At 40.9% G+C, this 13,023-nt stretch overlaps 1 protein-coding gene across 1 annotated transcript; it reads right to left on the bottom strand.

Moving 5' to 3' along the window:
* Window positions 1–10,390: 10,390 nt before the first annotated feature.
* LOC106607525 (interferon alpha-3-like) lies at window positions 10,391–11,366 on the bottom strand. The gene is made up of 5 exons (XM_014204556.2): window positions 11,241–11,366; window positions 11,063–11,152; window positions 10,781–10,930; window positions 10,603–10,695; window positions 10,391–10,498 (listed from the first exon to the last, which is right to left on the bottom strand). The coding sequence occupies exons 1-5, from the start codon at window positions 11,364–11,366 to the stop codon at window positions 10,391–10,393; spliced, it is 567 nt and encodes a 188-aa protein (XP_014060031.2).
* Between the last annotated feature and the right edge of the window lie 1,657 nt (window positions 11,367–13,023).

The raw sequence follows: 13,023 nt of genomic DNA, 5'->3' as shown, positions 1-13,023 counted from the left end.
ATGGGGTTCAAGTACAGAGACTGAGATGGACAATGCAAAATGTTGATTTTGTGGTCAATTAACAAGGGCTCCAGGACCAGTGGAATCCAAATAACATCAAAGATCCACCACCATATTTTACTGTAGGTATAAGGTCATTTTCTGACTATGCTTCTATTTTTCAAGGTCAAAGAGCTCAAATGTTATTGTCATCTGACCATGGCATCGGTTCCAATCAAAGTGTCAATGCCATTTCTAAAACTCCAGATGGTCAGATGACATGAAAATACAGCTCTTTGGCGCCGAAAAATGGAAGCATATGCAGAAAAGTACCTCATACCTACAGTATACCTCAAACCTGAGAGGGCAGTCCATAAGAGCAGACAAAGGAGATCAAGGGTCTGGAATGATCTAAGATCCCTCGCAACGTATTCTCAAATCTCTTTCTCTGAGCAATTGTACGAGTATAAAACAATATAATTTCCACTTTTTTTTTTAGCATACAGTATACTGTAGCTCAGTATTTATATTATTTACTGTATTTTCTATACAGTCTTTTTTGCTCATCTTTATCAAGGGTGACAATAATTATGGACTTGACTGTATTGGCCAACACCTTTTGATTTGAGGATTAGAAGAGAAGTGGTTTATTGTCGGTTGCCTAAAGCCACAGGTCTGTGGTGTCTTCCAGGGTTACCTTGTTGGTTTCACAGGTTTGGGCTGAAGTCGTAAGTCACCTCACAGCTCACACCTACCTTCGTAGCACTAGTTCTGCTAAATACCAACTAATAACACACTTTCGGTGGAAGTGGCAGACTGGCGGGATTTTAAAGACAATTATTGGGCCACGGATGATGAGTAATACTTGACCTCAGAAGAAGATGAATAAATCCCCTATAAGAGACTGAGGTTTACAAAACCAGACGCTATTTCCTGTTTTTCCACCTCAATCATATATTTTAGCATCTGAATTATTGAGTCAAATGAGCTGCGCTAAGGTTAATCCATAACTTTGACATAAAAAAGGAATTTAAATGTTACTACTGCAATAGCGCCAGACTATTAACTGAAATGTAATGGTAAGTGATGATGAGAAAAAGCAATATGAAAAACTGACATTTAATACCAGAACTTTTCTTTAGTGATTAGCAATATTCTGCCAAATGTTGACATTTGGCCCTAATTCAGAGGGTCAGACCCATCCGACTTGTCATATTCTAGGGTGTCGTTCTCATACAGGTGTGCCACAGCATGTATAGCCCCTTCATGAACTTCTACAGTAATAATCCCCTGTGAATCAGATGAGATATTTCTGTTTTAGCCAGCAGTGCTTAAAAATCAGACCTATGATAATGTAGGTCTATGTGGTGAATCATAACACTGAAACACCTTGACACCTGTTGACTAACCGTGGTGTTTTGATATAGGTCCGTTTCAATCTCAAGTCAGTGAATCATATACTATAAAATATGATTCACCACCATGTTTCTATTTCAGGTTTACATAATGAGCGGTGCAGGGTGTGTCATTCTGTTTACCCGTCTGGCCCAATTAGACATAAATCCTTTGATTCTCAATGAGCTCAACGGGCCCTCAGTCAAACCTCACCATTTGATCAGACTACACCTAACTGGAACCTGACATGAACACTACAGCAATAGGCTACATGCATGTACAGTGCCTTCAGAAAGTATTCACACCCCTTGACTTATTCCACATTTTGTTGTGTTACAGCCTGAATTGATTACATTTAGATTTTTTTTGTTACTGGCCTACACGCAATACCCCATAATGTCAAAGTAGATTACGTTTTTCAAATTTTTTACAAATTAATAAAAAATGAAAAGCTAAAATAAGTACACTCTAAAAATTCTTCTTTGAAGAACCTTAGGGTTCTTGGCACTGAAATTTGCCCCCAAAAGGTTTTTCCAAGAACCCCATAGGAGGTGGGGTTCATCGAGGAACCTCCTTAGTTGGTGGGGGTTCTTGCAGGAACCTAACTGCCCAACTGAAACATTTGGATTTCAATTTGAAAGGACAGCAGGTGCAGGCACTTAACTGAAAAATGTAAAGATCTCCTCAATTTAACCTCCTGCTGTGTTCTGGTCGAATTGGACCGATTTTCTCTCTGGAAAATGTAGTTCATTTAATCTGATTGTCATAAGGTTCCATGACTTTGTCTACACAGGGCATCTGAACACACAAAATACATCTTGATGATTTTCATTACATTGTGGGTGTTTTATTTAACTTTTGTACACCTGTGGTGTTCCTGGTCACAAATGACCGGTCAGTAGAAATTAATGGGTGAGACTACAATTAGTGTATAAAATTGAGTTCAGGCACATGCCCATTCATCAGATGGACACGCTTCCTCTCCCAGACCCCCACATACATGTGTGTTTGAGCACACACACACACACACCTCTCACTCCCCTTCTTGGCTTCCATGGCAACCCCCACGGGATCCTTTCCCCAATAGAATATTTCCCCCACGGGAACCACACCTGTTGGCATTCTCACAAACAATCGCAACATTGTTTCAATAATATATAGAACTTTTCTCGCAGCTCTGGTATATAAAGCTTTTTTGAGGCCTTGCTGTGGCAGCACAATGACCAAGCGATATACTGTATGTGAGGCTCTTGATCATATCTTTGATCATGAAACCGGTGAGGAAGAGAGAGTCCTTAAACTTTGACACAAAGTTGTCTGTGATAAATAGAACAATATGTTTAATCTGAGTATTTGTTATAGTCAAAATAATCCATACATGATGCTTTTTTTACTCAAAAACTAGTTGTATGAGCTCAGGTACATAGCAAATAGAAGTTCAAAACGTGTAATATTCACAAGAACTTACGTTGTTAAAAAGATCTAACACAACATTAGGTGATAATATATGTTTTATTATGGATTTATAATCAGCTATAATGGGGCGGTCATTTTGGACAAAGAACACAGAATTCATTAACATGAAACGAACACAACAGGAAGGTTAAGTTAAGGTTTGTTCCTTGTATGATCTAAACTGATGTTGATTTATGATGATGCCATCTAGCGTTTCATTTTTGTACAAATCTTTCTAAAACAGAAAATGGACACAATTCAATAGATCCCAATCATCAAAGAGGTAAGACTATGTAGACTATAAGAATATGTTGAAGGCTAGCTGTATTGGGTGCTGATGACTGAACTGCTCACTTTTGTGTCTATGTCTGCAGGTATACAGACGAGGAGGCATACAAAGGTATGTCAGTTGGTGTGAATTCTGTCATGTGCACGTTTTGTTAATCATCTGTATAACTACTATTTTTGGGATTCACAGACTTCACCCTCCCCACACCTCTGATGAATATAAACAGGAAACCTGTTCATCACCACAAACTGCAAAATCATTCTGGCTATGGGTACGAAGAATATCAACACTTTAACATCAACGCGCCAGAGGATATACCCATTGGACTTGGGGCTCTGCTGGGAGTTTACCTCATATTTGGATTTTTTCATTCTGCTTTGCCAATAAAATCATAATTAACACTGAGAACTAAAATATTGTGTTATTGTTGTTATTGTTATGCATATTATTATTATTAAGTAAAAATCTGAAAACATGTTTTCACTTTGTCATTATGGGGTATTTTGTGTAGATAGGTGAGGGAAACAATTATAGTATTTAATCCATTTTGAATTCAGGCTGTAACACAACAAAATGTGGAATAAGTCAAGGGGCATGAACACTTTTTGAAGACACTAAGGAAATGGAAATTGAAACTGAAAGTGGAAAAGGGAACAGTAGGGAAAACTGTTACTCCTCACTGCTTGTGAATTCACAATGCGTCTGTTATTTCTATTCAGCGAATATTGTTCTGATTACGTTATTGTGGAATGCAATTTCATGGAGGGGGTTGAAACGGAATTCGTAAGAGCTCAAAGTACTGTGTTCAAAACAGGCGAGCCCTGCTGAAACCCATTTACTTACCCTCATTGAAGGCAGGCTTTTAATATAGCCTAACTCGAGTCTGAGTTGTTACATCTGACTTGTTTTTAGGGATTTCCTTTATGGATTATTAGGCTATAGGCCAAATTCTACTGCCAGCCGTGCATGTAAGAATGATGTTCATTGACTACAGCTCAGCATTCAACACCATAGTACCCTCCAAGCTCATCATTAAGCTTGAGGCCCTGGGTCTCAACCCCGCCCTATGCAACTGGGTCCCGGGCCCTCATTTATCAATGTTGAGTAGGAACAGAAATGTTCGTAAACCATGCGTGCGATCATTTCTAAGCAAAGTGTGGGATTTATCCATCTGTACTTATACTTCGAATGTGCGTAAATTGAAGCGCACCTCAGACCATGTGTACTCACAGCACCTTGTGGTAGAAAAGTCAAACTGCTAATGAAATACCATCCACCAAATGGAGAAAGGATTTACATACTGGACCAAATCATAAACTATGAAGAAAAAAAGAGAATAAATTAATAGTTTATTCATGTATTTCTTTTATAGACACTTAAGCTACTAATCGTTTTCTGATGGTGCTATTGAAATCATAAACATGAAACCATTTAAGCCTAACTGAATAATAAAGTAAATTAGAAAGAGAGTGGAATGTAAGTTGGAGGCAATTTAGTTAAACCAGTTAAATAATATAAAAGGCAACACTGAATTGTCCAAAATGACAAATCTGGCATTGCTGGAGGATCTGGCACAAGCTGCAGGGAGCGTGTTTTCAACGAGCGTGCAGATTTTTTTTGCTGAGAGCGACACTTGGCTTATTAGTAGATTTCGTTTTCCAGGGCATATTATATTGTATCTCTGCTACCAACTCTTTCCAGTATTAGAAAGGGAGACGAAACGCACCAATGACATCCCACTGCATACCCAAATCCTCTCCACCCTGGGATTTTTGGCCACTGGATCATTCCAACGGGAGATTGCGGATCGGTCTGGCATTTCACAACCAACCAAGAGCCGAATATTGCCTGCAGTCCTTCATGGCATTATTTCATTGACCCCACAATACATACAGTTTCCGTACACTGCCATGCAACAGGCCAGAGTGAAAAAGGATTTGCATACCATAGCTGGATTTCCCAATGTCATTGGAGTAATTGACTGCACCCACATCGCAGTAAAAGCACCATCAGTGAACGAATTCAACTTCGTCAACAGAAAAGGTTTCCATTCTGTCAATGTGCAGGTCATCTGTGATTCACATTTGGCTTCGTTGAATGTAGTGGCCAAATGGCCAGGTGGGAAACATGATTCATTCATTGTGCAGAACAGTTCAGTCGGTCTTAACCTCCAGGAAGGAGCTGTTGAGGATGGATGGCTTATTGGTAAGTGACTTATGTTTTATTTGCAAGGTTTTATTTGCCATGTTAGACCTCTACTGGGAAACAATATCTGAATGTTGTGTTCATAACTGCAGGAGACCGGGGCTACCCATTAAAAACATGGCTGAGTACTCCCCTCACAAACCCCTCAAGGTACAACCAAGCCCACGCACGCACAAAATCAACAGTGGAACGCACCATAGGCCTGCTGAAAAGGCGTTGGCTGTGCTTGTCTGGGGACACAAAGCACACTGCAATACCAGCCTAGCAAGGTTTGCCTCTGAAATGACATTCCTTCAAATGCCATTACGTGAATGTAATACAATGTGCAAATTTCTTTTTAGGTTCGCTACATTGTCAAGGCTTGCAGTGTGCTCTACAACGTTGCAATCAAAAATGGCATTCCACTGAATGATCCACCCAGACCCGATGAGCCCATGCCTGACAGGGAGTGTTTCCCACCACCCGTAGCCCTGGCACTAAGGACCAGAGTCAATATCATACAACGGTTTTAAGTATCTGTTCTTCCAAATATTGTAATCAAATCGACAAGGAAAACACATTTACTTTGCACCAGAATTTATTGTCTCACATGTTTGACACAATCAACAAGTTCTTTCAATGATTGATTTATCTCTCTCAGGCCTCTCAGCATCCTCCAGATGGTTTTTCAGTCCAAGAATTGATGTGTTGATCTCTTCTTGTTGTTTCATGACTGTGTCAGTCAAAACATGCGGCACAGCTGAAGCGCTCAACTAACAAGGACACCCTTCTTGTAGGCCTGTCACACCCTGATCTGTTTCACCTGTCTTTATGATGGTCTCCACCCCCCTCCAGGTGTCGCCCATCTTCCCCATTATCCCCTGTATATTTATACCTGTGTTTTCTGTCTGTCTGTGCCAGTTCGTCTTGTTTGTTCAAGCCTACCAGCGGCTTGTCTCAGCTCCTGCTTTTCCCCATTCAATCTTTTCTCACCCTCCTGGTTTTGACCCTTGTCTGTCCTATCTCTGAGACCGCCTGACTGACCACTCTGCCTGAGCCTGCCTGCCGTCCTGTACCTTTGCCATACTTCTGGATTACTGACCTCTGCCTGACCTGAACCTGCCTGCCGTCCTGTGCCTTTCACCCACTTCTCTGGACTATTGACCCCTGCCTGCCTTGACCTGTCTATTTGCCTGCCCCTCTGGGATTATTCAACTATTGGTTATCCGACGTGGTCTGCATCTGGGTCTTACCTTCATATCTGATAAGGCCTGGGGATGGCTGAGGGGCCAGGCAAATCCCCCAAATCTGTGAAGACTTCATATTTTGTTATTTTTATTCATTTTGTTAAATTTATTTTGTCATATTTGTTATTTATTGTCAAAAATATTTAGATTGCCTTACCATCAGTTGGTGTGTCTTGTATTCCTTCAGGGTCTGGGAAAGGGTCCTTAGTATCACCATCACAAATGACGCCAGACACTGAGGTCTCTCCAAATATGCTGTCAATGCGCTGGTCCATAGCAGACAGTGAAGAGTCACTCTGCCCTATGTTTTCAAATCAAACCATTTCTTTTTTAATTTCATTAACTGTTCTGCACTCAAATGAGGCAGAATTTGCCACAGCTCCGACCTGCTACCAAGTAAATTTTTTTTGCAGCTTTAAGGGGAAGGTTTGTGACCATAAATTGTCATTTAGGGTGGTTCTTTATGTAAATGAGACTACTTGTGCACTAACACAGTGTTTAAGAACGTGTCTGATTTATCAAGGCAAAATACTTACAGGTGTGTGTAAATCAAGTGTACAAGCAATTGATAAATGCCAACTTTTTTGTATTTGCGAAAATTCCCCCCAAAAATGTACGAGTTAATTTATAAGCTTTTCTACGCAACATTGATAAAAGAGGACCCCTGGACTTTATGATGGGCCACCCCCAGGTGGTGAAGGTAGGAAACAACATCCCGACTTCGCTGATCCTCAACACTGGTGCCCCACAAGTGTACGTGCTCAGCCCCCTCCTCTACTCCCTGTTCACCATTGACTGCGTGGCCTTGCATGCCTCCAACTCAATCATCAAGTTTGCAGACGACACAACAGTAGTGGGCTTGATTACCAACAACGACGAGACAGCCTACAGGGAGGATGTGAGGGCACTCGGAGTGTGCTGTCAGGAAAACATCCTCACACTCAATGTCAGCAAAACAAAAGAGATGATCACGGACTTCAGGAAACAGCAGAGAGAGCACCCCCCCTATCCACATCGACGGGACAGTAGTGGAGAAGGTGGAACGTTTTAAGTTCCTCGGCGTACACATCACGGACAAACTGAAATGGTCCACCCACACAGACAGTGTAGTGAAGAAGGCGCAACAGTGCCTCTTCAACTTCAGGAGGCTGAAGAAATTTGGCTTGTCACTTAAAAGCCTCACAAACTTCTACAGATGTACAATCGAGAGCATCCTGTCGGGCTGTATCACCGCCTGGTACGGCAACTGCACCGCCCTCAACCGCAAGGCTCTCCAGTGGGTGGTGCGGTCTGCACAACGCATCACCAGGGGCTACCATCCAGGAGATGAGGTCAGTACAGGTGCGTCAAAGCTGGGACCGAGAGACTGAAAAACAGCTTCTATCTCAAGGCCATCAGACTGTGAAACAGCCATAACTAGCACAGAGAGGCTGCTGCCTACATACAGACTCAAATCATTAGCCACTTTATTAATAAATGGACCACTAGTCACTTAAAAACAATGTCACTTTAATAATGTTTATATATCTTACATTACTCATCTCATATGTATATACTGTATTTTACACCATCTATTGCGTCTTATCTATGCCTCTCAGCCATTGCTCATCCAAATCAAATCAAATTACATTTGATTAGTCACATTTGCCAAATACAACAGGTGAAAACCTTACAGTGAAATGCTTACTTACGAGCCCTTAACCGACAGTGCAGTTAAAAAAAAATACGGATAAGAATAAGAGATTAAAGTAACAAGTAATTAAAGAGGAGCAGTAAAAAATAACAATATATACAGGGGGGTGCCGGTACAGAGTCAATGTACCGGGGCACCGGTTAGTTGAGGTACTATGTACATGTAAGTAGAGTTAATTAAAGTGACTATGCATAGATGACAACAGAGAGTGGCAGTGGTTTGGGGGGGCAATGTGAATAGTCTGGGTAGCCATTTGACTAGATGTTCAGGAGTCTTATAGCATGGGGGTAGAAGCTGTTTAGAAGCCTCTTGGATCTAGACCTGGCGCTCCGGTACCGCTTGCCGTGTGGTAGCAGAGAGAACAGTCTATGACTAGGGTGGCTTGAGTCTTTGACCATTTTCAGGGCCTTCCTCTGACACCGCCTGGTATAGAGGTCCTGGATGGCAGGAAGCTTGGCCCCAGTGATGTACTGGGCCATTCGCACTACCCTCTGTTGTGCCTTACGGTCAGAGGCCGAGCAGTTTCCATACCAGGCAGTGATGCAACCAGTCAGGATGCTCTCGATGGTGCAGCTGTAGAACCTTTTGAGGATCTGAGGACCCATGCCAAATCTTTTAAGTCTCCTGAGGGGGAATAGGTTTTGTCTTGCCCACTTCACAACAGTCATGGTGTGCTTGGACCATGTTAGTTTGTTGGTGATGTGGACACCAACGAACTTGAAGCTCTCAACCTGCTCCACTGCAGCTCCGTTGATGAGAATGGGGGCATGCTCAGTCCTCTTTTTCCTGTAGCCCACAATCATCTCCTTTGTCTTGATCATGTTGAGGGAGAGGTTGTTGTCCTGGCACCACATGGCCAGGTCTCTGACCTCCTCCCTATGGGCTCTCTCCCTGTTGTCGGTGATCAGGCCTACCACTGTTGTGTCATCGGAAAATGTAATGATGGTGTTGGAGTCGTGCCTGGCCGTGCAGCCATGAGTGAACAGGGAGTACAGGAGGGGGCTGAGCACGCACCCCTGAGGTGCCCCTGTGTTGAGGATCAGCGTGGCGGATGTGTTATTACCTACCCTTACCACCTGGGGGCGGCCCGTCAGGAAGTCCAGGATACAGTTGCAGAGGGAGGTGTTTAGTCCCAGGGTCCTTAGCTTATTGATGAGCTTTGAGGGCACAATAGTGTTGAACGCTGAGCTGTAGTCAATGAATAGCATTCTCACATAGGTGTTCCATCTGTCCAGGTGGGAAAGGGCAGTGTGGAGTGCAATAGAGACTGCATCATCTGTGGATCTGTTGGGGCGGTATGCAAATTGGAGTGGGTCTAGGGTTTCTGGGATAATGGTGTTGATGTGAGCCATGACCAGCCTTTCAAAGCACTTCATGGCTACAGATGTGAGTGCTACGGGTCGGTAGTCATTTAGGCAGGTTACCTTAGTGTACTTGAATATGTTTATATGTATATATTTTTATTCCATCCCTTTACATATGTGTGTATTAGGTAGTTGTTGTGAAACGGCACCGTCGAATCTACTGGAAGCACAAGCATTTCGCTACACTCGCATTAACATCTGCTAACCATGTGTATGTGACCAATAAAATTTGACTTGATTTGATATCCTGAGCATGTTTAACCCAAATCTCAAAGTTCACACACCGACAGACAGTGCATCAAGATGCTACAGAATGAGTGCACAGAATAGCAATATTTAAAAGTATAAAAATGTGTATTTACTTGACAGCAACAATAGGCACTATTGTCAAATAAATAAATATGTAAATACATATATAACCTTGAAAGACAAATAAATACATGTGTTATATTGCAGTTTGACATGGCACATTACATAATTGTTTAATGGTAGGTACAGTATATAAATCAGTTCTGCAAGTTCAAATTCATGTTCTGTTGGACCACAGAAGGCTACCCTCCAGCAGGTATATTTCACTGGTCATCCCCAAGGCCAACACTTCATTTGGTCGCCTTTCCTTCCAGTTCTCTGCTGCCAATGAGTGGAATTATTTGCTAAAATCACTGAAGCTGGAGTCTTATATCTCCCTCTCTAACTTTAAGCATCAGCTATCAGAGCAGCTTACCGATCACTGTACCTGTACACAGCCAATCTATAATAGTAAAAAAGATCTGTAAGTTCAAATTCATGTTCTGTTGGACCACAGAAGGCTATCAGAGTTGTGTTTCAGGATGAATTCTAGGGTGTACAGGAGTTCTTTTCGAACCACTTCCCAGGCGCAGTAACTGAAATTCTGTGAAAATAAACATTTACTGTTAAGGAAATGTAGGTTTATATTTACATAGAGATAGTATCTAAACAGTGTTTTCCATGATAGTGTATTTGCTTGTACCCTACTTTTTCTTTTAGGACAGCTGCTATGTTCCTGAAGTATGTATTCAGCATCTTTGCCCTGATTAGATAATCACGTGTATTCACACTCCCCATCATCTGACACAAGAAGAAAATAATTCAAACATCACCATACCAGACTTAAACAGTTAAGCTATCTGTATAGGTATAGGTAGGTACTCACACATTTGCTCTCTTTCATCTGACGGTAGATAATGTTCTGAAAATACTCCAACTTATGTTGGTCCCATATTGTTGGCAGTTCGTCAGTTCCAAACAATGTGTCGATGTTCTTCAATGTCTCATAAATAGCCTTAGCACCACTGCTGCTCAACTGAAACGGACAACAATAATTTCAAATAACATAAATGGCATCGTAAAGTTGTCTGTCTACTTTCTAATCCTAACGGTTGCAAATACTCTTTCATGCTGTAAAGAACACTTGGATATGCGCCCATGCGCTTACCTGTGGCGCGCCGGAGGTTGCGAAAGCAGTGGCTGGGAATACCATGAAGACATTATTATCCTGCAAGCACTCCAGTGGAAAATGACCCCCCTGGAACACAGAAGTCAGGTTGAGCTAGTCAGTTAATAAACATAGTTAGATAATACAATTCAAGTCAAAAATAATTTTAAAATTGTACCATGTCTCTCAGTAGGTTGTATGTTGTTCCCACAAGATGTCGTTGTAGCTGGCAAGACATGGGCATCGAGAAAACTTGCACGAGGCAGAGGAAGGCGCTCATCCAAATGATAATCTGATGTGCCATTCTTAGGGTAGTTAGATGATCTGCAACAGAGTATCATTGTTAGTTGAATATAATCCTGAAAATGATTCATTCGTTGAAACCTGAAGCAATGATCAAATGATATATTGACTCACCTGTTGCCAGTAGAGTACACATTTCAGAATGTCGTTTGTCTTCTGATAGAGTCCGAATGTTGTTTGTGTTCTGAGCCCATATCTGCGGCTTAATTGAAATTGTAAGAATTTAAAGGATGTACAAAAAGTCACTATGTTTAAGTAAAAAATGAATGAATTTGGGAACGTTTGGCTTAGTCAAAACCGCAATAGGCCTACCGGATTTCTCTTTCGCATCCTCCACTTTATTTATTTTATTTTACTTCAACTTTATTTAACCAGGTAGGCCAGTTGAGAACAAGTTCTCATTTACAACTACAACTTGGCCAAGATAAAGCAAAGCAGTGCGACAAAAACAACAACACAAGGGATGAACAAACGTACAGTCAATAACACAATAGAAAAGTCTATGTACAGTGTGTGCAAAAGTAAGATTAAGGGAGGTAAGGCAATAAATAGGCCATAGAGGCGCAATGATTACAATTTAGCATTAACACTTCTCTCTCATCATGTGCCTAATGTGTCCTCAGTGTCCTAATGTGTCCTCAGGTCTAAACAATGTAACTCATCTGGCCTTGCGAAGGCTCAAACATTGCTAAAACAGAGGGAGAGAGAGAGAGAATATCGACACTTAAATGAATGCAGTAGACCTCTATATGTCTTTAATCATCTGAATAATATCGGCAACCTTGAATCAAATCTCTGCGTTAACATTAACATGTTTTTATATTTTGTCGTTACTTATCTAAATAAACCAGTTTTGCCAATGTGTTGTGATAACCTTATCGTAGGTTTATCAGAAAATGACGTAAAACATTTAAAACGGCCTAATAGGTTAACTACAACATGCGATCCTGCTGGACATGCTACACTGTAAAAAAACACATCCAGTTAATATACGGTAAAAGTCTGGCAGCACGGGTGCCAGAAATAGACTGTAAAACTACAGACTGAAAAGGAACATATTTAATCTGTATAAAAACGGTGATTTACTTTCCATCAAATAAAGTTTATTACTGCAGTTTTACGACATGAATTCCTATTTTTACATGGAATCCTCTTTTCTTTTGCTGGCATTGGTTGTGCAAATAAATAATTGACCAGATAAAAAGTATAAATAACTCCTTAATTGATGGCAAAATATAGCTAGAACACAGATTATAATCATCATTTTACAAAAAAACGACTCTCAATCGATCAGTTGTGAAAATAGAGAATTAGACAGCTTAAACCCAGAAATGACTCCTGAATTGATGACAAAATATAGCTAGAATACAGATATTTGTCATAATATTACAAAAATCTACTCTCAATATAACTGGTATCTGTTGTGAAAACAGAGAATTAGTCAGCTAAAAAACAGACACAACTCAGACACAAAAAACAGACACAAAAAACGAAATGATTCCTTAATTGATGCCAAAGTTACACAAAAATACAGATAATTGTCATAATATTACAAACACCTACTCTTGATCTAACTGGCATCATTTGTGAAAATAGAGAATTGGTCAGCTAAAAAACAGACACAACTCCTTAACTGGTGACAAAATAAAGCTAGAAAA

Source organism: Salmo salar, chromosome 06 (assembly GCF_965601325.2).
Source record: "Salmo salar chromosome 06, fSalSal1, whole genome shotgun sequence".
Taxonomy (NCBI): domain Eukaryota; kingdom Metazoa; phylum Chordata; class Actinopteri; order Salmoniformes; family Salmonidae; genus Salmo; species Salmo salar.
The sequence above is the reverse complement of the archived record's forward strand: the minus strand, read 5'-3'. Positions and strand labels throughout refer to the sequence as shown.

Coding starts and splice junctions, on each gene's coding strand:
- LOC106607525 (XM_014204556.2), bottom strand. CDS start 11,366: ATGGCACATCAGATTATCATTTGGATGAGCGCCTTCCTCTGCCTCGTG. Junction 10,931..11,062: donor CAACCTCCGGCGCGCCACAG/GTAAGCGCATGG, acceptor TGTCCGTTTCAG/TTGAGCAGCAGTGGTGCTAA. Junction 10,696..10,780: donor AGATGAAAGAGAGCAAATGT/GTGAGTACCTAC, acceptor TTCTTGTGTCAG/ATGATGGGGAGTGTGAATAC.